Source organism: Echinops telfairi, unplaced genomic scaffold (genome assembly GCF_000313985.2).
Source record: "Echinops telfairi isolate 266 unplaced genomic scaffold, ASM31398v2 ScPeMD7_443;HRSCAF=831, whole genome shotgun sequence".
NCBI lineage: Eukaryota > Metazoa > Chordata > Mammalia > Afrosoricida > Tenrecidae > Echinops > Echinops telfairi.
Window position 1 is genome coordinate 13,873,564 of NW_022104341.1, and position 23,231 is coordinate 13,896,794.

The 23,231-nt window shown below is 35.4% G+C and overlaps 1 protein-coding gene across 1 annotated transcript in view; it reads left to right on the top strand.

The window, feature by feature from the left end:
* Window positions 1-23,231, top strand: part of COL11A1 (collagen type XI alpha 1 chain) — a 227,649-nt gene that overhangs the window by 45,028 nt on the left and 159,390 nt on the right. The window contains exons 5-9 of the mRNA XM_004699558.2: window positions 13,860-13,988; window positions 19,162-19,278; window positions 19,870-19,962; window positions 21,936-22,190; window positions 22,804-22,866. Of these exons, the coding sequence (XP_004699615.1) occupies window positions 13,860-13,988; window positions 19,162-19,278; window positions 19,870-19,962; window positions 21,936-22,190; window positions 22,804-22,866 (657 nt within the window). The remainder of the gene's footprint in view (window positions 1-13,859; window positions 13,989-19,161; window positions 19,279-19,869; window positions 19,963-21,935; window positions 22,191-22,803; window positions 22,867-23,231) is intronic.

Here is a 23,231-nt window from a genome sequence, read left to right on the forward strand (position 1 = left end):
TTCGTGTCCTGTGCCATCTTCACAGTAGTTCCAATGCCTAAGCCCATTGATGCAGCCACTTTGTCAATCCATCTCCTGGAGGCTTCTCTTCTTTTTTGCTATCCTTCCACTTTACCAAACATGATGTCCTTCTCTCGGGCCTGGCGTCTGCTGGCAACATGCCCAATGTATGTTAGATGAAGTTTTCTCATCCTTGCCACCACGGGGTAATCTGGCCTTCCTTCTTCCAGTACAGATCGGTTTGCCCTTTTAGGAGTCCATGGTACTCTCATTATGCTTCACCAGCGCCACAATTTAAATGCATCAATTTGTCTATGGCCTTCCTTATTCGACATCCAACTGTCAAATGCATATGAAGCAATGGAGAATACCCTGACTTCGGTCAGGCACATCTTAGTCCTCACAGCAACATCCTTGTTTTTCAGTACTCTAAAGAGGTCTGTGCAGTAGATTTCCTTAATGCAATACATTAATTGATCTCCTGACTGTTACTTCCATGAGTATTTGCTGTGGATGCTAGCAAGCCAAAATCCTTGACAACTTCAACTTTTTCTCCTTTTATCATCGTATTACCTATTGGTCCAGTTTGAGGATTTTGTTCTTTCTCATATTGAGTTTTAATCCATACCAAAGATTACAATCTTGATCATCAGCAAGTGCTTCAAGTCCTCATCACTTTCAGTGAAAAAGGTTGTGTCATTTGCATCTTGAAGGTAGTTAATAAGCCTTCCTAAAATCCTGTTGCCACATTCTTTGTCATATAATCTAGCTTCTCTGAGGTTTGCTCAGCATACAGATTGAACAAGTATGGTGAGAGGATGCAATCCATATGCACACTTTTCCTGAATATAAACAATGCAACATTCCCTTATTCTGTTACCACAGCTGCTTCTTGATCGATGTAAAAGTTCCTCATGAACACAGTGAGGAAGTGTCCTGGAATTCCCTTTCTTCTCAAGGTTATCCACCATTAGTACAATCCACATAGTCGTATGCCTTTCCATGGTTAATGAATCACTAGTAAACATCTTTCTGGTGTTCTCTGCATTGTGCCAAGATCCATCTGTTCTTAAACTCACAACTTTACTTGTGTGTACTCGCAATGATCTCCTTCTAAAGTTTGAGCATTCTGTTGGCTCATATATCTTTGGATTGGGCACATATATGAATCTTTTCCAGTCAGTTCGCCAAGTAGCCATCTTCCAAATTTCCTGGCATAGAAGAGTGAGTGTCTCCAGTACTTTTTCAGCTTGCTGGAACATTTTTATTGGTATTCCAACCATTCCTGGAGCCTTGTTTTTGGTTAATGCTAATTCAATGCAGGTTGAACATCTTCCTTCAGCACCATCGGTTCTTACCCATATGTTAACTCCTGGAAATGGTGGAATGTTGACTAGTTCTTTTAGGTACAGTGACTCTGTATTCTTTCCATCTTCCTTTGATATTCCTGTCTCATTCAATATTTTGCCCATAGAATCTTTGGAGATTTCAACTTGAGGCTTGAATTTTTTTTTCCTGCGCTCTTTCAGTATTAGATATGCTGAATATGTTATTCCATTTTTGCTTTCTAATTTTAGGTGCTTGCACATTTTGTAGCAATATTTGGCTTTGGCTTTTTGAGCTGCTGTTTGAAATTTCCTATGCAGCTTCTTTTCTTCATACTTTTTCCATTTCCATTTTTTTTCCAATTGTAGCAATACTACAATTAAGAGGAAGTTTCAGAGTCTCTTCTGACATCCACTTTGATCTTTTCTTTCTTTCTTTTCCAATATTTCCTTTTAGCGGCCTTCTTCTTTCTTTGTGAATCATAGTCATGATGTCTTCCCATAGCTCACTGGGTCTTATGTCATTAGTGTTCAGTGTATTAAATCGTTTTTTGTTTTTTTTTAGATATTCTTGATATTCATGTGGGCTAGAATCAAGGTCATATTTTGGCTCTCCTGGACCTGTTTTCATTTTCTTCAGCTTTATCCTGAACTTATATATATGCAATTGAGGGTCTATTCCACAGTCGGCCCCTGGTCTTGTTTTATCCGCTGACATTGAGCTTCTCCATTGTCTTCCCACAGCTGTAGTGAATTTGATTCCTGATGATTTCTTCTGGGGAAGTCCATTTGTATAGTTGACTTCTGAGTTGCTGAAAAGGGCATTTGCTATGAACGAATCGTTGGTTTGCAATGTTCTAGCGTGTGATCTCCAGCTTCTTTTCTCTCACCAGATCCATATTCTCAACTAGTCCCTTCCTCTTTGTTTCCAACATTTGCTTTCCAATCACCAATAACTATCAATGCACATTGATTGCATATTTGGTCAATTTCCAATGGACATAGTTCGTAGAATTTTTCAATTTCTTCATCATTAGCTGTTGTGGTCGTTCATAAATTTGACTAATCATTATATTGTTTGGATTTCCTTGAAGGCTGATAGACATAATCCTATCACAAACAGCACTGTACTTCATAATGTACATCATGATCCTTTCTAATAATGAATGTCAAGCCATTCCTCTTGATTTTGGTATGCCTAGCCTAGTAAATCTTGTAATTTTCTGATTGTAAATGTACTTTACCTTTCCATTTAAGGTCACTGATGCCTAGGATGTTGATATTCATGCCTTCCATTTAATTTTTAACCACGTCCAACTTTCTTAACTTCATACTTTGCACACTCCAAGTTCTCATTATCAGAACATTATTAAAGTTGTTTCTCTTCAACTCGAGTCATGCTCTATCAGCAAATAATGATCCCTAAAGCTCCATTCCCACCAGCTTTACCCGACTCATATTGCCATGGTTGACTCATCTCTCAGAAATCAGCTCCTTTTCATTTACATTTGGAGTGCACTTGGACCCAAGGGGACCATTCTTAGGCAATATCTGGGTCAATATTCTACATCCTTTGTTTAGGCTTTCAGCATTTGACAATGCTTCCCAGCTATGCCTACAGTTATCAGTTGCTTCTTCCTCTGAAGTGGGGAGCTGAGTCTTTCTCCATCATCTGTTTTTAGTCTGGAAGCTCGGCTGAGACCTGTTCTCTTTGGGCAAGTGATCCTGCTGGTGTTTGAAGTACCAGCGACATAGCATCCAGCATCTCAGCAACACACCAGCCACAGCATGTGGCACATGGACAGACAAGTGGTGGCTGTTGCTATAGTGAAAGAATGAAGGGCTGACAGATAAAAGAGAGCATTTATTTATTTTTTATCTTTCTAATTGAATTTGGCTCCCATGACACACTTTGAGAGGTAGAGAGATGGACACTATGTATAGTCAGGGTCTGGAGAAGAATAATTGATGCTAGAATTGCTGAGAAGCTTTGTAGGTGGAGGCATGTCTGACCTTTGCCCCATAGGATTTGACTTTGGCTGTTGTGGAGTTTGTTACCCTTTCCAAGGACTTCAGACTCTGCCATTCTTTTACAACCATTTTCACAACCTTTGCAATGTTTTAGTTGCAGTGTCAATCCATTTCATTGAGGAAAGTGCCCTTTTTGCTGACCTTCTACTTTCCCAATCACCATGTTCTTCTCCAAGGACTAATCCTTCTGGATAATATCCTCAGAGTTCCTGAGACAATGGACGGTAACCCTTGCTTCTGGGGACCCATTCGGGCTGTACTTCCTCCAACACAGACTTGCTCATTCTTTTGGCCATCCACTGTCTACGAGTATCCGAATATCCTTTGCCAACACCATCATTAAAAGACATCAATTCTTGTTCAGGCCTCCTCATTCAGTGTCCAGCTTTCTCATGCAGATGAGCTGGTTCAGAACACTGTGTTTGGGGCCAAGCACCATAGCCTCAAAGTGACCTCTTTGCCTTTTAACATTTTAAAGAGATCTTTTACAGCAGATTTGCCCACCGCAATACGTCACTGGACTTCCTGACTACTGCTTGGATTACACTACAACAAAAAGTAAAGAAAATCCTCATAAGCGGGCCAATCAGCAACGTGAAAACAGAGAACTAAGCTAGCTGGTCAGAAGATGGTTCACAAGCGACTCGTTCTCTTGGAACGGGCTCTGCAAACTGCAGCTCATGAGCTCCATGCAGCTGGGAACTAAAATTTAAAAACTAGAAGGGTATTATTCAATAAAAGTGATTTCATTTGCTTGCAAAAATGTACTTACGATTCCTGAATAATTTTTAAAATGTTGTCAAGTACTGGATCAGCTCTTCCATTTTCTTTCAAAAGTTTGCTAATTCCATGCTTAGAATGTAAGGAACATTCTAATTTAAAAATTCAGAAGTTTCGATCTCCCAATATTCAGAATGGAACTGAAACTCTACAAGGCTGTATTGTTTCATGTTGCTAGGTTGACACTGATGAGAAAACTTTTCTGATGTAGTGGATTACTTGATACAGCTAGTTAACTGTAGTCTTTTTACATTCCTATGAAATGGCTAGAAAAGTCCATGAAAATGTGAGGGGTTTGTGACCCACCGAGAGAATTGGATAGCTTGTTAATAATCTAAATAAGTTACATAGACCCATGTTCTGTGTTGCCTCTTAGAGGGGATTGGTCAGCTTTGTCATTCTGCTCGGTTTAAAATGAGCGCGTTTCAGGAGCAGAAGTGGGATCTCAAGACTACCAAGAAAGAAGACCGACCCAGGAGGGGAGCACATCCTTTGGATCACAAAATTCCTGAAATGTACTGTCTTGATGCAGGAAACTGAGCTGTGACACTAGAGATGGTGAGAGACCACAGGGAAGAGGCAGAGGCAGCTGAGGCAGCTGAACCAAAGAGAGTGGTGAACTTCCCAGCCCACAGTGTGAGAAAGCTGAATGCTTCTGGGACGGTGACTTTCTGAAAGCATGGGTTGTCTCCCAGCACTTAATTGGGGGAAGCTAAATTTGCTGACTCACAGAATTAGAACTAAATGCTTTCAGGCTGAGGATTACTGGCAGAGTGAATGTCTATTTGTTAAAACGGCACTTGCCAAACCAAGGCTGAAGCCAGTGGACCACAGGGCTGAGAGCTAAAATATCTTCATCACATTTGCCTGAGCCAGACATAGGCCAGGAGTCATGGGGCTGAAAGGAACCTAGAGAGATTCCCTTTGGGTATTACTGAGAAGAAGCTTTTCTGTTCAAAGAACTGTATCCTTTGCATTTCTGACGCTGAACTATACCTTGTTAACTTCTTTAATAAGGACCATTGTTGTAAGAATTATCTGGGAGTTCTGTATGTATTAATGAACCTAGCAGAGAGTTAGTGGCATGAGATGGATGGTTGGTGTCAGGATTGGTAAAGAAAATTGTAAGGTAGAACCATGTCTTACCTCTCCTCTAACCTTGCATTGGTACCAAGTGTGATTCTCCTTCAACCACCCGACCTCCTGAGGAAGCGGATACCACTTCAACATCATTCTTAAACTGTTGTTTTTAACTGATAGGTGAGAATTGATCCCATCCTTTGGTTTTATATGAATGTCTCCTGCCTTTCCTGTGGTTCTCACTCCATGGCAAGCACGGTATTCATGCATAGATCAAATGATTTGATTAGATGATGTAGAATAGGACAACTAATCAGAGCTTGATGTGGGATGTTCAGTCTGTAGCGGTAGATGCTATTCTGTACATCTCAGGCTGGGAACTAAGGCCAACCATTGAACTTATGATCTTGTAATTAGACACTCAAGGCATAGCCTACTCCATCACCAGGACTCCTTTGCAGATATGAGGAGGGGGGAATGCCTTTTTCCTGCTTTGTGTGCTACAAATGCCAGCTTCACTTGGTGACTTCAGCCTTTTCCAGCTACGGAGATTTACATGATGCTATTGAACCTGAGTGTTTACAATTCAGTTGAGCTGTCACAATGCTTCGTTTTTCTACAGACTGTCTCGCAACCTATGTTATATGATTAATGCAAAACACTATACTGTGCTTCTGGGAAAATAGTACTTAGGGCTTTCCCCTAAATTTTTCCGTTTCTTGCCAATATTATATTTTATAGTTTATATTAAACACCTGAAGTAAAGATTTAGAGTGGAAATCTTAGCAGGAATTCATTTAATGCTGCCAAGTCTCTTAAATAAAACAGCAAGTACTTAAAGAACTTCTTTTTGTTGTCTCAAAGTGTGCTTTTAAAAATACCATTTGCATATGATAGAAAACTTGTCTGGCATTTTAGCAACATCTTTACTTCATTCATTATATGTTCCATAAGAGTTAGCATTTAATTCCAGGATTCTTAGTCATAGAAAGGCCCTTAGAAATGATCCCTCATTGTATTCATTTTAAAGATGATGAATTAAGTGAAATGACTTGCATGATTCCATAAAGTTAATGGAAATTTTGGGAAAAATCATCGTCATGGTTGTAAATTGAACACTTTTCCAAATTAAAACTTTATTTTTAAAACTGTAGAAATGAGTGTTCTTAGTCTAAAATCCCTTTGCTATTTGAGATTGATCATTTCTTTTTTTTAAGCACATTTGTACATTTATTGCCCCCATCATTCTCAAAACATTTGCTGTCTTCTTGAGCTCTTGGTATCAGCTCCTCATTTTTTCCCCTCGCTCTCCACGCCCCCTCAAGATTGATCATTTCTAACAATTCAGATGTAGCTACTTAGTATCATAAATTGATTATCAGCGGTTCTCATTCTGTGGGTTGTGACCCCTTTGGGGGTCGAACAACCCTTTCATAGGGGTCACCCGATTCATAACAGTAGCAAAATTACAGTTATGAAGTAGCAATGAAAATAAATTTATGGTTAGGGTGGTCACCGCAACATGAGGAACTGTATTAAAGGATCATGGCATTAGGAAGTTTGAGAACTACTGGATTAGATGGTATGAGAAGTACTGCCAATACATTGTTAGAGCTTATATTAATTTGTAGGTCTAGATGAATAGTAGATATTTCTGTTTATTAAAGAAAACACAGAAAATATCAGAAAAAATAATTTGTATGGCCTAATGAAATATATTTTCAGTTTGAAAATAGTATAGAGATTATGACCATTAAAAGCAATGACTTGATCAGTGATATTTTCTGTAAAATAGAGCAGGTGTCGATTTTCTTTTGGTGTTTCTTGGACATAACACCACCTTACCTCTGTGCTTTAAGCCAGTTTTGAATGGATGGAATAATGCTTGCATGAAATGCCTAATAAACTTGGAGAACTGTAATGAGTCTGAGTGAGCAGTAGAGAAGTTTGAACTGAACAAGATAGGTTAAAACAATGACTGAAGATTGTAATATTTAATGTCCGTGACATGTATCTGGTGATAATTATTTATTCTAGATTAAGGTCTTTGCATTTAGCTGCTGATGTTAATTTAAAAGTGAGAGTATGAGCAAAGTAGGGCTGGGGGAGGTGATCTAAGATTATAAAACAATAATATTTTAAAAGTTTGGGAATTAGAGATTCACTGAAAATGCTGAAAAACTGCAGCATATTCCTAGGACGGTAGATGACCTCTGGTCATATTCAGGCAAGGCCCAAGAAGGGTCTAATCTCTCAAATATGATTAACTTCTGGATGCTGCACATCAAGAAATTAAGACTCATGCCTAATTGTAAACAGTTGGGGTGTTGAGGTCGTGCTCTAACACACGCATAGCTCCTCAGTACAAAATATTTGGAAATCTTGTCCAATCATTTGTTGACCACAATATTACCTAAGCACAGATCTCAGTAGACAAAGGCAATAAAGTATACACCCTTAAAGAATTAATTCAGAAAGTCACTAAACAAGACCAGCAGCAACAACAAATAGAACTGTGAACAAACACTAGGTAAGAAACCTGATTTGCAGAGTTGCCATATCATCCTACTTAGAATAATCGATAATAGTTAGAATAGTCAACAATAATAAAAAAAGTATGAGACAGGCAAAGAAAACGTGTGTGGTCAGGTTCCGGGGCAGTGTTTAGGAGATTTCCTTTATAAATCCTGATAATAAATTTAATAGCTCCTTGAAATCAGTAATTGTGAATATGTTCAGAAAACTAAAGGCAAGAGTGACTAAGGAAGTAGAGGAAAGTATGGTTTCGCACCAAGTAGGGGACATCAATAAAGAGATAAATGAGGAAGGGAGAACAAAAGGAAATTCTGGTGTGAATGAAATAAGGAGATGCTAATGAGGAAAACTTGACAGAGCTTTAGGGACATGTGAGAAACGAGCAAGTTTACTATCACATATAATCAAAGTATTGGCAGGAGAGGAGAATAACAGCCTGAAAGAATATTCCAGGAAACAGTTGCCAGAAAGTTTTCCAATTTGATGATGCACATAAATTTGTAAATTAGATCAAACACCCCAAATAGAATAAACTCCAAGTGATTCACAGATACACTGTATTCTCTTACCTAAACAGCATTCTCTATTTTTATTTAGATTCCGCTATTCCTTGTAAAGACCACACAGAGCTCATAGACAATGCTCATGATGAAAGGGGGTGTCACAGACATGGTTGCTGTCCTTAGGTGTCCACCAGTCAGGTCTGACTCATGGAGATCCTATGTTTAACCGAATCAAACACTGCCCAGTTCTTATGATTGAGCTCATTGTTACAGCCACTGTGTCAATCCATGCATTTTTTTTCTCAATGGCCCTGCACTTTACCAAGCATGATGTCCTCCAGCAACTGGTCTCTGCTAACAATGTGTCCATAGTATGTGAAACTAAGTCTTGCCATCCTTGCTTCTAGGGAACAGTCTGGCTGGACTTCTTCCGAGACAGATTAGTTCGTTCTTTTGGTCATCCATGGTTCTCTCAGTATTCGTTTCCAGCACCATAATTCAAGGGCATTGATTCTTCTGCAGTCTTCCTTATCCAACGTACAATTTTCACATGGATATGAGGTGACTGAAAAAATCCTCGCTAGTTTTGGCGCACATTAGTCCTCGAAATAACCTCCTTGTTTTTTAATACTTTAAAGAAGTCTTGTGCAGCAAGAAACTATTTGGTGCACTAAACCCTAATTACAGTACACCCAAAGAGCTGTAGGATGACCTCAAATATAGCACAAAGGAAATAAAAGGTCATTAAAAAGACAAATATGAAGACATGTCAGAAGAGACACTGAAACTTGTTTTTAATCAGAGAGTGACTAAGGCAAATGGAAGAAGCAAGGGGGTCAAAGAGCTGAACAGAGTATTTCAAAGGACAGCTGGAGAAGGCAAAGTGAAATGTTTGAATGAAACGAAAAGCAAAAGAAGAACATGCTCAGCCTATCTTTTTTTTTTCATATGTGGTCAATTAATTTTTTATATTTACTTGTCATTATCTTTATTGGTATTCTTTATTTCTTTGTTTAACAGTTTCATTAGAATATAATTCACATATCATACAATTCATTAGTTCATCACATCAAGAAGAGTTGTACAGGGAGTTAAAAAAAGAAGAGTTGTACAACCATTTTCACAATCAGTTTTAGTGCACTTTCTTCATTCTTATACTCGTCATTATTAGCTCCCCATTTCCCCCCCAACTCCATATCACCAAGGAACCAGTTACTGTCTTGATAGATTTACCTGTCTTAAAAACTCTCAACAGTAACAAAGTAAAGCATAAAAACCTCAATTGAAAAGAAAGCAGAAAATATTAAAAACTAGAACAAATTTAAATGAATGATAAGGTGCTAAATTTTAACCTAATTGTGTCTATAACAATCCACTTTCCAAGGCATGATAGCAAGGCTATTCACATCTCTGGCCCATAGTCAGAGGGAATTCACTATGGGCTTAATCCACATGTATTTCCCTCCACTTTTTTTTCAACTGAAGCAATTTTAAAATGGGTCAAAGGGGATATCAAATGGTAAGATATTGCATTTTGGCCTATGTCTGCCATAATAGACTTTATAATGATATCTTTCTGATAACTGCTCAGCCTATCATGAATGGAAAGGACTGAAGAAAAGCAAGCCTTGGGTCATAATATTGAAAGATTCTTTTAAGAAAGTTAACAGGCTACAATGCAGATGATAAATACATACAAAAATTTAATCTAGACATGTTACAAAGCTCCCCCAGGGCAATTAATAAATACCCAAAGGGCATACTACACAGCTGTAAACCTTATCCAAAGGCAGTCAGCTCCTAATCTATGGATATGTAATCCAAATCTTCCTATTAACTGCCCTGAGGCTGATACTCCCAAGCCAGCCCCCTGCCCAAGAGCACTAACTTTAATTGCTATGTGGGCTGGGAAGTTCAACACTGTTTCATTCTCAGGTTCCTGGCTCTGCTGCTGTTCTTCTAGTGTCAGCTGTCTTCTGGATCTCAGGGTCCAGAGGACTTGCTCCACCCCTGGCTCTTCTTGGCAGTGATATTCATACCTACTCCACTTCTCAGAGGCCTCATGTTATATTTCGCATGATGGTAATCCAATGAATCCTGTTAACATTTACATGTGAATACTATTTACATATGAATAGCTTCACATTTTGATTGATGCAGGGACAGGTCATTGTTGGGAGTTTCAGAGACTTTCTCTAGAAGAGATGCATTAAATAAGTCACTGACCTACGGAAATCCTAAATCAAAAATTTTAAAAACGACGGCAAAGAAAGGAGGATTAAAGCAACAAGAGATGAGTGACTCATAATATTTTATTGATTTCATTTAAGATGAAGAGTTTATTTGTCATCAGATACCACAGAGACCAAAATATTGAGGGAAGACATAGTATAAAATCCCCCCCCCCAACCCTCCCTCAAAAAAACTGTCAACCAAAATTTCTATACCAAACAAAGCTAACCAGTAGAATGGAGGGGGAAACAAAGATTTTTCCAGATAAACAAAAACAAAATTATTAGGAAATCTTAAGAACTTTGAATAATAATATTAAAGGAGAGAATAGGAAATAGAAGTATACAGGAACAAATTTTTGCTTAACATTGAATTTTGTATAATACTGAAACTTGATCTGAGAATATAATATTGAAGTGCTGATCTGAGAAAAGTTGACCAACTCCTAAAAAAAATAAAAATAGAGAAAAAGAAACTGGAAAAAAATGTACATTTTAAAAAGTTTAACATAAAAGAAAACAATAATGAAGCAATAAATGAACAGAAATGATAAGATATGAGACACAATACAGTAGGTAATAAGTGTAAACAACCAAATCACCAGAACCCATGGCTAACTCAACAAACTGCTATGTCTCTAAAATGCTTCTTCATCAAGACATCTTGATATATGTTAAAACATTGATGAAAACTATAGAAGTTTGGTTCCCAATCATTACACCCTTTCACGTCCTCCACCTGTCCTGTCAATGGCGGTTTGCAGTTTGCTATGATGTTGAATGTTTTCAACGTCAATGGAAAGAGATGATGGGCAAACTTAAGGTGAGTTTTCAGAACAAGATCAGAGGCCAGCTACTACAATAGACAATAATTTTCTCATAGGTAAATTCAAGCGGAAGCTGAAGAAGATAAAAACAAATCCAAAAGTGCCGAAATATAAACTTGAGTATACCCCACCTTTATTTATAGACCATCTCAAGAATAGATTTGACGCATTGAACACTAATGACTGAAGGCTGAATGGCTGAGGTATGGGGATGATATATAGAGCATATAACTAAAGAAAGTAGGATGTCATGAAGAAGACAAGAGCAAAATGAAAAGAGCAGAATTTCCGGAGAGAATGTGCAGAGAGAATTAGAAGACCAGGGAAGAATTAGTGCCGTTGAATTATTGTATTAGTGAGGACTACTGAATACGTTGGACTTCCAGGGGAAAAATCAGTTTCTCTTGAATGTCCAACTAGAATGCTCCATAGAAGCAAGAATGGAAAGACTTTGTGTAACGTGGTAGTCCACATTGTCTGGAGGGGCCCGCCCTGGAGCAGGACATCGCGCTGGTAAGTCAGAGTATCAGCAGAAGAGTGAAGGCTCCTCGATGACAGGAGTGAACGCAGCGGCCGCACAATGGGCCGCACAATGGGCAACACAGCTTAAGTCGGGAGGACCTGCGGGACCACAAGATGCTTGCTGCATTTGTACCTGCGTTCCTTATGAGGGAGAACCAATTGCACGCACCTAACAACAACAACAATTTGCTGCTGAGCGAATCTCAGTGGCTGTCAGATTAAGATGGAATCAAGAGACTGACTTGATTATCCTCTGCCAAAAAGCAGTTTCTGGACACCTGATAGACTCAGTCAGATACACAACCACACAATGGTATGGGGCAGGGTAAAATGGCTTTTCTTTCCACTGTGCATGTGCTTGCTATGAATTGGGCACCAACTTGACAGGATCTAACAACTGAAAGACACAAATCACAAAAGGTGACACACTCGTTGGTTCCAGAGATTCAAATGTTCAAAACCCATAGAAGCTAAACTCGTGGTACCAGTGGTACATGAGGATGTGCAAGGGAGACATGGAAAATTACTGCCAATAGTTAGGAGGTTTATTTTTGTTGTGACGAAATTTTCTGAAATTAAGTTGTGGTGGTAGATAGTTAGGCAACCTTGTGAAAATAATAAAAGCCAATTCTATTCTTCGAAGGAGTGAATTTTATGATCTGTAAATTATATGCAATTGTTTTTCACAGTTAAAGATGAGATAGAAATGTAGGTTTGTGATCGTTAAACATAATGCTAATTCTCAGGATGAGGATGAAAATTGGCTTTTAGAAAGAAGAAACCAAAGAAGAAAACAAGTATTATATACTTGTGCCTATCTCACAAGTATATACTAAAGGATTGCTGCTAAACTTAAATCATTTATATTTATTATTGACACTTCTCAAAGCACTGTGTTGTATATGTTCTTAAGTTGCATATGTTAACATTTATTAAATCTTAAATATTCATAACCACTAAGTTGTAATTTTACTCTCCTGGGGGAAGGGATCCCATCACATTTAACTTGTTACTTCCATAGTTCTATGTTCAATGCTTTATGTATAGTACATTTTTCAATAAAACTTTATACATTATGTTATAGTTACTTATAGATACTTTCATCATGCTGAATTTGTAATTCAAACCTGTGTTCTCATGAAGGCTCAAGCATGTACAGAGCAATGTTGCACATCTGTTCATCAGATTTATTTTCCTAAATGTAGGGGAGCCTGATTATTCAACGTGATCAGTGAAATATTACGCATGCTTAGTTGTAATTCAGAGTTAACTAGATTCATAGCAAACTAGTTTTATGTTAACATGTCATCTTTTTCAGGAGAAACAGTCATATTTTACAATTTCTTTTGTTTACTCAACTTCCAGATGCTGTTGGAAGGAAAACACTTAAGATAATTCTATATTAAATATTTATATTTTATCTTTGTGTTAAAATAATAAGGATTTCTAAATAAGTGCATTTTGGTCTATGATTAGTTGGGTCATGTTTTCTTAATAAAAAATCCACAAACCTTACTTGATATATATATTTTTATTTTTTTCCACTAATAAAATCAATCTATATATTTTATTTTCAGATTTTAGGATAACAATAATGACTGAGATCAATTTGTGTCTATTTAATATTGAATAACATCATTTTCATTATATATTTGCACTTCAAAAGTAATATTTGCTCTCTTCATTTCTTATATTTTGTTTACCTTATGTCAGATACCATAAGCTATTAGTGAAAAGAATCAAGTTTTATCAAATATGCACACAAAGTATAGATTTCATGAACCACAAATGATAAGGAAATAACAGATTATCAGGTAGTTTTTAAAATATGTATGTGTTTTATCTTTTATCTTAATCTGTTAAGACTATTCTTAAACATTGAACTATAATTTATATTTATATATATATAAAATATATATTTATCTTTAGGTTTTTAAAATAAACTACACATGGTTTGGGATAAAGTTTGCTCCGTGAACCTGTGTATTGGGAATGCTGACTACATCCATGTTTGTTTTTTTGCAGGGGGACATCCAGCAATTGTTGATCACAGGTGACCCCAAAGCAGCATATGACTACTGTGAGCATTACAGCCCCGACTGCGACTCTTCCTCACCCAAGGCTGCCCAGGCTCAGGAACCACAGATAGATGAGGTGGGAGCACAATGTCAGGACAGGCTTTCTCTTGGCAATGCTATGAACTAGCCTTGCTTTCAGAAAATATATGTAACTACTTACTCACTTTTAATTAAACTGTGCGTTTAACCTCATAGTAGCCTAATATTTCAAAAATAAATTAGTTAAGGGTTTTTGTTGTTCCTTTCCTCCATTAAAATAGATTTTAACTTGAAGTTATTTAATCATGGCAGTAACTCACTAATAAGCGGTGTGCATAAACTCATTGTCATCAAATGTTTACTAACCATCGCAGCCCTGCAGGGCAGAGAACTGCCTGGAAGACTCCTAGGCTGTAATCTTTTTGAAAGCAGGTGCCACCTCATGCTTTTGCAGGGTGACTGGCAGATTCACACTTCTGACCTTTCCGTTAGCACTTGAACACTGAAGCAGTGTGCCATCAGGGCAACTATTTTGGGTGGAGTGGAGTCAAATAGTGAAAAAAAAAAAAAAGATAATTTACTAAAGCTATATTTGCACCCTGAGATTTTCAATAATTACAACTTATTCAAGCTAAATCTACATATCTTACAATACACTGCATTTCTCTAGTCTTTTTGACAACTCATGAAGATTAAAAATGACGTTCGGGCCATTTTAAAGTTTTCAGGTTGTGTCAAATATTTGGAGTTACTTTTTTTCTACTTTCCTTAGGGTTATGCTATATTAATATATAATCTTATTTTCTTGTACCAATTGTGGTAAAAGCGAGATGAAATGAAAAGCCACGTGAACTGATTGCACCAGCTAAATGGTTATACTTTGATTAAGTATATTTCATTTGAAGTCCAAATGTTCAGATTTCACCATAATGAAATTTGATTCTATTCTCCTTCAAAGAAAAATGGGTATGTCTATGTTAACATAGTATGAGCAAATTTGTCAGACTTAATTATTAAAAAAATAATAACAGAAATATAGTAGCATGTAGCCTTTATCCAGAATTCTATGTGAATGCCTTTGATGTTAGATTTTATTGAAATTAAAATGAAGCAGGGCTGGAAGAGATTTAGGCTTTGCTTGAAACAAAGCTGTGCCTTTAGATTTTTATTCTTAAGGTGGAGTGCATTCGCGTGTTTAGGCATCAAAGCTTACAAATATTAGAACTGTCTGCAAAACGAAAGGTGGGTGGTTTCAATGCACCAGCTGATCTGTGGGAGACGGGTCTGGCATGGGGCAGATGTGGCAGGCTAGATCTGTAAAGTTTTACAGCTTGTGAACCCTTTTGGGGCAGTTCTACTCTTTGCAATAGGGCCATTTGAATCAAAATTGACTGGATGAAAATGTTTTATTTTTTTTCTGTTTTACGTTTGAAAGCAGATAACAATTTTCTTCTTTTCTAAATAGGCTATGGAGTTTCACCCTTTGACTTTTCTATCTAGGTTGGGATAAGATCTTATAACTTTTTGTTATTATTTTTGCATATGAATTCAATTCGTAATCTATTATTTAAGACATTTATAATATCATTTTTTCAGATACAATAAGAAATTCTGTTGCACTGATCATTTCCATGAAGAATATTAATGCTTTTAAAAACAGAGCTAAGTATCATGAAGCCACAGGAAGGGAAATAAGGGAAATTACCCAGATACAGTATTTGGCTTTACTTCTTTCATACGTCTCAAGTCCTTCATTAATTTTAAATGACTTTCTATGAGTTCCAAGAAGATAGATCAAATGCTCATCAAGTTTAATGCTTCTCGACTTGAGAGGTTATGTAGTATCTTAATATTAAAATGTATATCATTTTGTTGTACATATAGATGAATATTATATTGTTTTTATAAAGATAAAATTCATTCTGTCCAGTAATCAATATGGCTCTGAATTTTAGAGAAATTAAAGCATACATTCTTCATATATCTTTTTGAGAAGTTTTATTTCCATATTTTAGAGACAAGCTGAATTATGCTAAAGGAAAATAACTCATCTCTAATTTGAAATTCGATTAGAAATCACTTGCCTTTTTAATGTTCACAGAAAGTATGCTGTTGAGATGTCAAACTTGCTTTCACTAGAAGCATTGAATGGGTAAAACAGTACACTATCATAATAGGTCCCACATTAAACTATGCTTGGGTAATTCAGTAAGATAATAATAATGATATAATATAATAAGTTCTCACTAGTTTCGATGTTGATTGTGCCACAGCAACAGTTTTTTTTAAAAGAACAACAAGATCTCAGTTTTCCCTCTATCTTCAAATAACAATGCTATTTCAATAATGAGATAGCTACATTCTAGTGTTTGTGTGTGTGTGTGTGTTTCGGGGTATTCAAAAAATTAGAAGAAAAATGTCAAAATTTTTGTAGTCCTCCTCACTCTCCAAAACACACACACACACACACACACACACACACACACACACACAAGAGGAAGTTGAAAAGTAGTGCTACTAGGGTTATAAGTCATGCATGCTAGGGTTTGTCCCAAACACAAGACTTTTAAACACGTCTCTGTGCTCAGTGGTGACTACAGAAAATTCTCTAACTAATCAGAAGGGTCTTCAAACATCTCATGGGAAATTTCATTACCCTTGAATTCCATTTTCCCATAAACTCTTTGAACCTCCTTCACAGGCTTGCCTTAGTATTGTTAGGGTACCCACACAATGCAAGGACACTAAACAATCAGTTCTTTAAGCAAGTCAAAACTCACAATTTTACGAAGTGAATCATAACCAGAAACAGGTTTTGGATTCAATAATACAATCCAGAGAGCAAGCTCCAATCAAAACAAAGACTTCAAAGGGATCTGCTAGTGCAATTAAATTCAAGGCAGATAGGTTAGCTCATGAAATTGTGTTGAATTTTTTTAGTATACAAAGTGGGTAATCTTGATCAAATTTCTTGGCAGAGGACAATTAAAGTGGTTTATTAGCAAGATGTAATAAGAATATTGAAATCTCAATTGATGATACAAAGTCCAGAAATTGCACTGAGGAATTTTTCAGAAAAAGAGTATAGCTCTAGGTAAAGGATATGCAGAGAAACAATAGCATCATATTTTGTTATTTTATTTAATAAAAGTTTCTATGATCATATACCAATACTGTTTTACTTGTGTTCATGTATCTGTGCACATAAACATATGTATCCCTGAAATTTGTTTGTATATATCACTGATTAAATTAGCCAGTAGTCCTAATTAATTTTGTTTGATATATATACTATATTTGATTATAGTATAAGCATGGATTTTAATAATGGGTCGCTAAGTGCTTTGCTAATAGAATATAGAAATGCAGTGTTACCTGTGAATATAGAACATAAAGTACAATATGAACTATTATGCATGCCTATTGTACTTTATTCATTTTCCAATAATAGATTCATATATTGAAATTTATTTATGGAATTTGACTCTTAAATATGGCAGTAAATTTGAGTGTGATTTTTCCAGACTGTAACAGATTTCCAGTTATTTTCATCTGAATAACATTTCCAACCTACTTCAAATCCATTTTTAAAAATTCATTTATTTACATGCTTGTCAAAGCATTGCATTATTATCATATATTATAGAGTGAGACATGTAGAGTGTAAATAGATGAAAATTCAACAGAAACATCTTCAAAATACAATTCTATTCCAGGCTATACAATAAAATTTGAATAAAATATTACTCAAAATTAAAATTTTGATGGTTTGGTTTTATTTTCCAACAAAAGATTAAATGTTTTGTTTATATATGTTTTGTTCTCAGTATATTATTAAGTACATATTAAACACTCTTATTAGAATACTTACTAGAGTGCTTATTAGAGTACTCAGTATATATTAAGTACTCTTATTAGAGATACATGTGGTTCTAAAATTTTGGTAAAATTTTAACTATTTAAAGTATAAAATTAGTCAGTAAGTCTGTACTTAAACTTTTATTGTACTTAAAAATAGCAGCCAATAGTTATGTAAATCCAATATTTCTTACTTCAAAATTGATGAACATAACTTTAGAAAAATTACTCAATAGAGCTTAGTCAATCTCTACTTATATCTATTTAATATGTGATTACATTATTTAATTTTTATTTACTTCATGATGTTTTTTAATAATGGACTAATTTCTTGCAGAGACATACAAGCAAAAATGTCTAAGCTATAATATTTAGGCATTTTTTCATTTTATCAAATAGGAAAAACCCCATAAAACTATTGAATCAGCTATATATTAATTGATCTTTAAACTATTATTATAGGGATATAGTTACAATTATTTTTCTTTTATAAAGTTTTTTTTTGCCCATCACATATCATGCAATTGAAAAGTTAATCATATTAAGAAGAGTTGTAAATCTTTACCAGACTCAATTTTAATAACAAATCTTTTTTCAGCTCATTTCATCCAATTTGAGTTTCAACAATCATAAGGAACACTAAAGTCATACTTATATTTATATTTGAAAATGACTTCCAGATCAGTCTAGAAAAATTTATTTCTGGTGTTGCTAATTTTTCAAGGGCTAGAGTAAATAATGTCCCCATGGGATGGGGTTAGGTATGTGCTATGTTGGTGGTTATAGCGTCTATACAGTCTATCAGAGACCGCTGAGCTGTTTGAATAAGCGCCCCCCCGCCCCACCATCGATTGCAGCCTTCTTGATAGATCAGACTCGTTTGAGGTTTTGTATTTCCTTCTTTCATCTTCCCTTTCTTTGCCCTCTCACCATAGAGGCAAAAGTTCTGGAAAATTCCTCTGGGAAATTACTTTCCATATTTTTCTTTAAAATGTGTGGTTTAATGAAAATTATATGCAACCATTCCGATTAACATTGAAATTCTTATAGAGCAGTAGTGCATAGTAATTTTTATGAGTCAAAATTAACAACGATGGTCAGCAACTATATCCAAGCAATAATTGCCCATAATCAATATTCAAAATTTTAGTTCCTTACAATTCCTTTTGTGCTTTTAGAAATAGGCCACTTTTCTGCCTTTAGAAAACTTGCTTTATTATTTATATGTTATTATACTCTGTATAAGAAAGTATAATATTTCCGTGTAATACATACATTAACTTTTAGAGAATGACTGTATTACCATTTCTCTTAACATTTACTCCAAGTAAAAGTTAAGAGAATTCCCACTTTGTTAATATATGTTACTTGCAACTAACAAAATTGCCTGGTATTTTTCCTTTGCAATGTAGTATGCACCTGAGGATATAATCGAATATGACTATGAGTATGGGGAAACAGAATATAAAGAGGCTGAAAGTGTAACAGAGATGCCTACTGTAGCTGAGGAGACAGTAGCACAAACAGAGGTAAAAACAAAGCGGTGCCGTTGTATGTGGTGCCTGTTGCATGTTCTGTGATTCTTCATGTCCTCTGTGCCTTAGACGTATCATAAGCTTTTCATTCAGCCTACTTCTATATATCATAACTGACTTTTTTTACAGTACCTGCCCTGAAGAAATTTTACTCATTTTGTTTATCCATTCTTTCATTCATGCCCTTCACATCCCTTTTCCTTGTATTTATGTTGTCCGTTCCATCTTTCGTCACATTTTATAGAAAAAGAAATCAAATTTCAAAAAGAAGACAAAGACAGTGGCCACTAAGTCAAAGGAAAAGTCCAAAAAGTTTACACCCCCCAAATCTGAGAAAACTGCCTCCAGGAAGAAGAAAAGTTCCCAAGCCGCAGCCAAGGCCAAGCTAGGGGTAAAGGTAGCAAAGCCAAACAATCAAGATCTCTCCGGGCTAAACTGGAAGATCTCTGATGCGCAGTCCTCGTCCTAACCAAACTCGGTCGATACGCAGCGGGCTAATTCCGTAACACAATTAAATCCGGGTTCCCGTATGTCGGGCTTGCTTTTCATTTTCCTGAGTTGTTTTCCTTTCGAATCTGTTATTAGGCGAATGTCATTGATGATTTCCAAGAATACAACTACGGAACCATGGGAAGTTACCAGACAGAAGCGCCTAGACGTGCACACGGCACAAATGAGGTAATCTATATCGATATATTAAATTTGGGTAGTACCCTTTGATATACCTTACTCTGGATAAATTTGAAATCCCTGAGCAGTTTTGTTGTAGTAAGAGAAACAATAGCATTCTTTGGTTTGCTATTTCTGAAAGCAGTTAATTACAAAATAATTCCAATTCAGATTTTGCATGATACTGTGCTTCATGCAATTGCTAAATTGATCACCCTGAATTGGCTGCTTTCCTTTTCTTGCTTGTTTCTGAGAGTAAACACATTTTCAACATGTTGTGACAATGGACAGTCACAACGTGGTTTGAGTCGGAGGAGGAAATCCTCTAATGTGAAAATTGTATCATCAGATGATACAGTAAGACTTTATTCTACATGACCAATAATCATGCATGTTTATGACATTCATTATTTGTGGGAGCAAAAGGCAACTTGAGTGTATTTTGACAGCTATTTACATTTCCAAACATATTAAGGATGTAGTGTTATGATGCTTCTTAGGGTTAAAATAATATAACTTTAAAGTTTTTTTTCCCTATGAAAATACTGTAGAACATAAAGGTTCAAGCCAAACACTCCATGATTGTCAGACTGAACATATATTCAACCCCTTAAAAAATACAATTCAGTTTTAGTTAGCTAATTTATCTGACATCACAATTACTTATATTTTTTCAAATATTTATGTGAGGATTACCCGAGTAATTTAGTTACTAGAAAATATATATGTGTTACATGTGTCTCAGTGAGACAAATAAGCTAAGTGGTTTTTTTACATCTAACATTATTTAGAACATGAACAATTTAGGATGAGGATGAAGTTCAATGTTTATCTACTATAAATTAATTTTGCAAAAATGGGCATATTGTTTAAATATGTTTATTTACATCTCTAATATATCTAACTTTAATTCAAAGTGATGAATATAGTAGTATTCTGACTCTAATAATAAACTTCTATAGATAGTATTTTCTCCTTACTTATGAGTTCACATATTATCATTATTGTACATTAAACATTCAAGAAAATTATTTAAAAGTGAAAATATTTAAAAGTGAAAAATCAAAGAATAGCAAAAAACATGGCATTTATGTCACAGCATAACCAAAAGTCTAAACAGTTTGCAAATACACATAATTTAGATCTGTGATATTAATAAGGAATTATAACAGGTTTACATTTTTATACTTACGATGAAGTATTATTAATGTCATCTACTCAATCGACTCACTTAAAAGTAATTCCTAGATGTCAGGAGAATGATGAGGGTTTCTACTCCAATAAATATTTACAGCCTCAAACCCACAGCAGTAGTTCTAACCTGTCATACAGGGTTGCCATAAGTCAGAATCAACATGACAGCAGTCTGAATGGTGGGACTCTTAAGTGAATAGTTTCTACTTTTTAATGACTTGTATAGTGATATATCCTATTGCATTACCTTAAATCCGTAGAATATAATTTAAGTTTTATTTTTAACATACTATGATGAAAGAATATCCACCTAAATACTAAATTGTTGCATAGTTATAGCAAAAATAAATGGACATTTGTAATGGTCATAATATATCAACCTAGGTAACAGTTATATTTCATGAAGATATTTTGTGATATTTTAAAGTTAAGCAAAGATTGAAGTTTATGGCTTCTTATTTATTACCATCTACAACTATAAAGTCAAAATTAAATTGATTAATACTTTTTAGTGGAACAAATACACATGTTGACTCCATGTGAATATTTGTGGTTTATTGGGAAAAACATGTTGATAGCAATATTTATTTGTACATCCCAAAGTACAGATATATTCCTTCTGTTTTTCCTGAGAGACTCGCTTTCCAGGCCTTCTCACAGTGTGACTGGCTTGCTTTGTGTTCCAATCACTTCCGTGACGCGTAATCAAACTGTAATTGCCGGTGCTTACCTTGCTTCACTAACAATAAACTTCATGTTCTCCAATTCCTTACAACATAACGAATTAGCCAAATCCAGTTGAAGATGTATTTACTGAAGAATATCTAACTGGAGAGGATTATGATGCCCAGAGGAAAAATTCTGAGGATACACTGTATGAAAGCAAAAGAATAGACGGCAGGGATTCTGATCTTCTGGTAGATGGAGATTTAGGCGAATATGATTTTTATGAATATAAAGAATATGAAGAGAAACCAACAAGCCCCACTATTGAAGAATTTGGCCCAGGTGTGCCAGCAGAGACTGATATCACAGAAACAAGCGTAAGTCAGCGCTAGAATCTATGTCACTGTACCTCTTAGTTTTTATAATATTTTCATATACACGACAGGCTTTCAGGTTTTAAAATGCATGCTCTATTCATTTATAAACTTTGAATATTTATTACTTCTCGAATAACTTAATCAAATTGACTCTTAAGAATTTTCAGAGGTTTTATCTTCTGTATTCACCCTTGGTCTTTTCTTTAAAGTATAAATATTGAATAGAATTCAAACCCATGTTTCTTGTCATTTATAAGATTGAAATATAGCCTTTATTATGCAGAATCACAAATTTAAGTTTTGGTGTTATACCATTTTATTAAAATTAACATGACATATTGTTATACCTTGAAATAATGAAATGAGTTCTAGAAAGGTACGTTATGTCTATTTATCAGTGAACAATCAATCTTAATGGAAAAATCAGTATTAATACACATTCTTTCTAATACTTGCGCAAAAACATTTAATAGCTTTCTAATTAAGAAAACATACATTTTCTTAATTCATTTAAAATGTTTTGATGACTGCATGCCTCCTCTCCCACCTCTCCTTTTTTTTTTTTTTTCAATTGAAACTGGCTTTATTTACCTAATGAATTTGTGCTCAATAGATAAATGGTCATGGTGCATATGGAGAAAAGGGCCAAAAAGGAGAACCGGCAGTAGTTGAACCTGTAAGTACTCGTGAATATATTTTAAAGTCAGATATAGTTATTTAATTTATACTATTGGTTACCATCATCTGAAATTATTATATATGTTAATGCATTACCATTGAAAATTCTTTTTTTCAAAATGCTTCTAATGGAACACATGTATAATAAATAGTAATATCTGTGAAAGTGACTTTTCAGCAAACCAGAAAATTATGGAGATAAATTTTGAAATTGGTAAATTTCTTGAGATTCAGCAAAGTATAATATTATCAAAAACAAAGGCTTAAGGAACTCAAGCAGGTTTCTAACATTTGGTAGCTGCTGTATAAAAGTTCCTCAGCAATTGGCGTTTTTATTCCAGGGATCCATAGTTCCCACCGCTG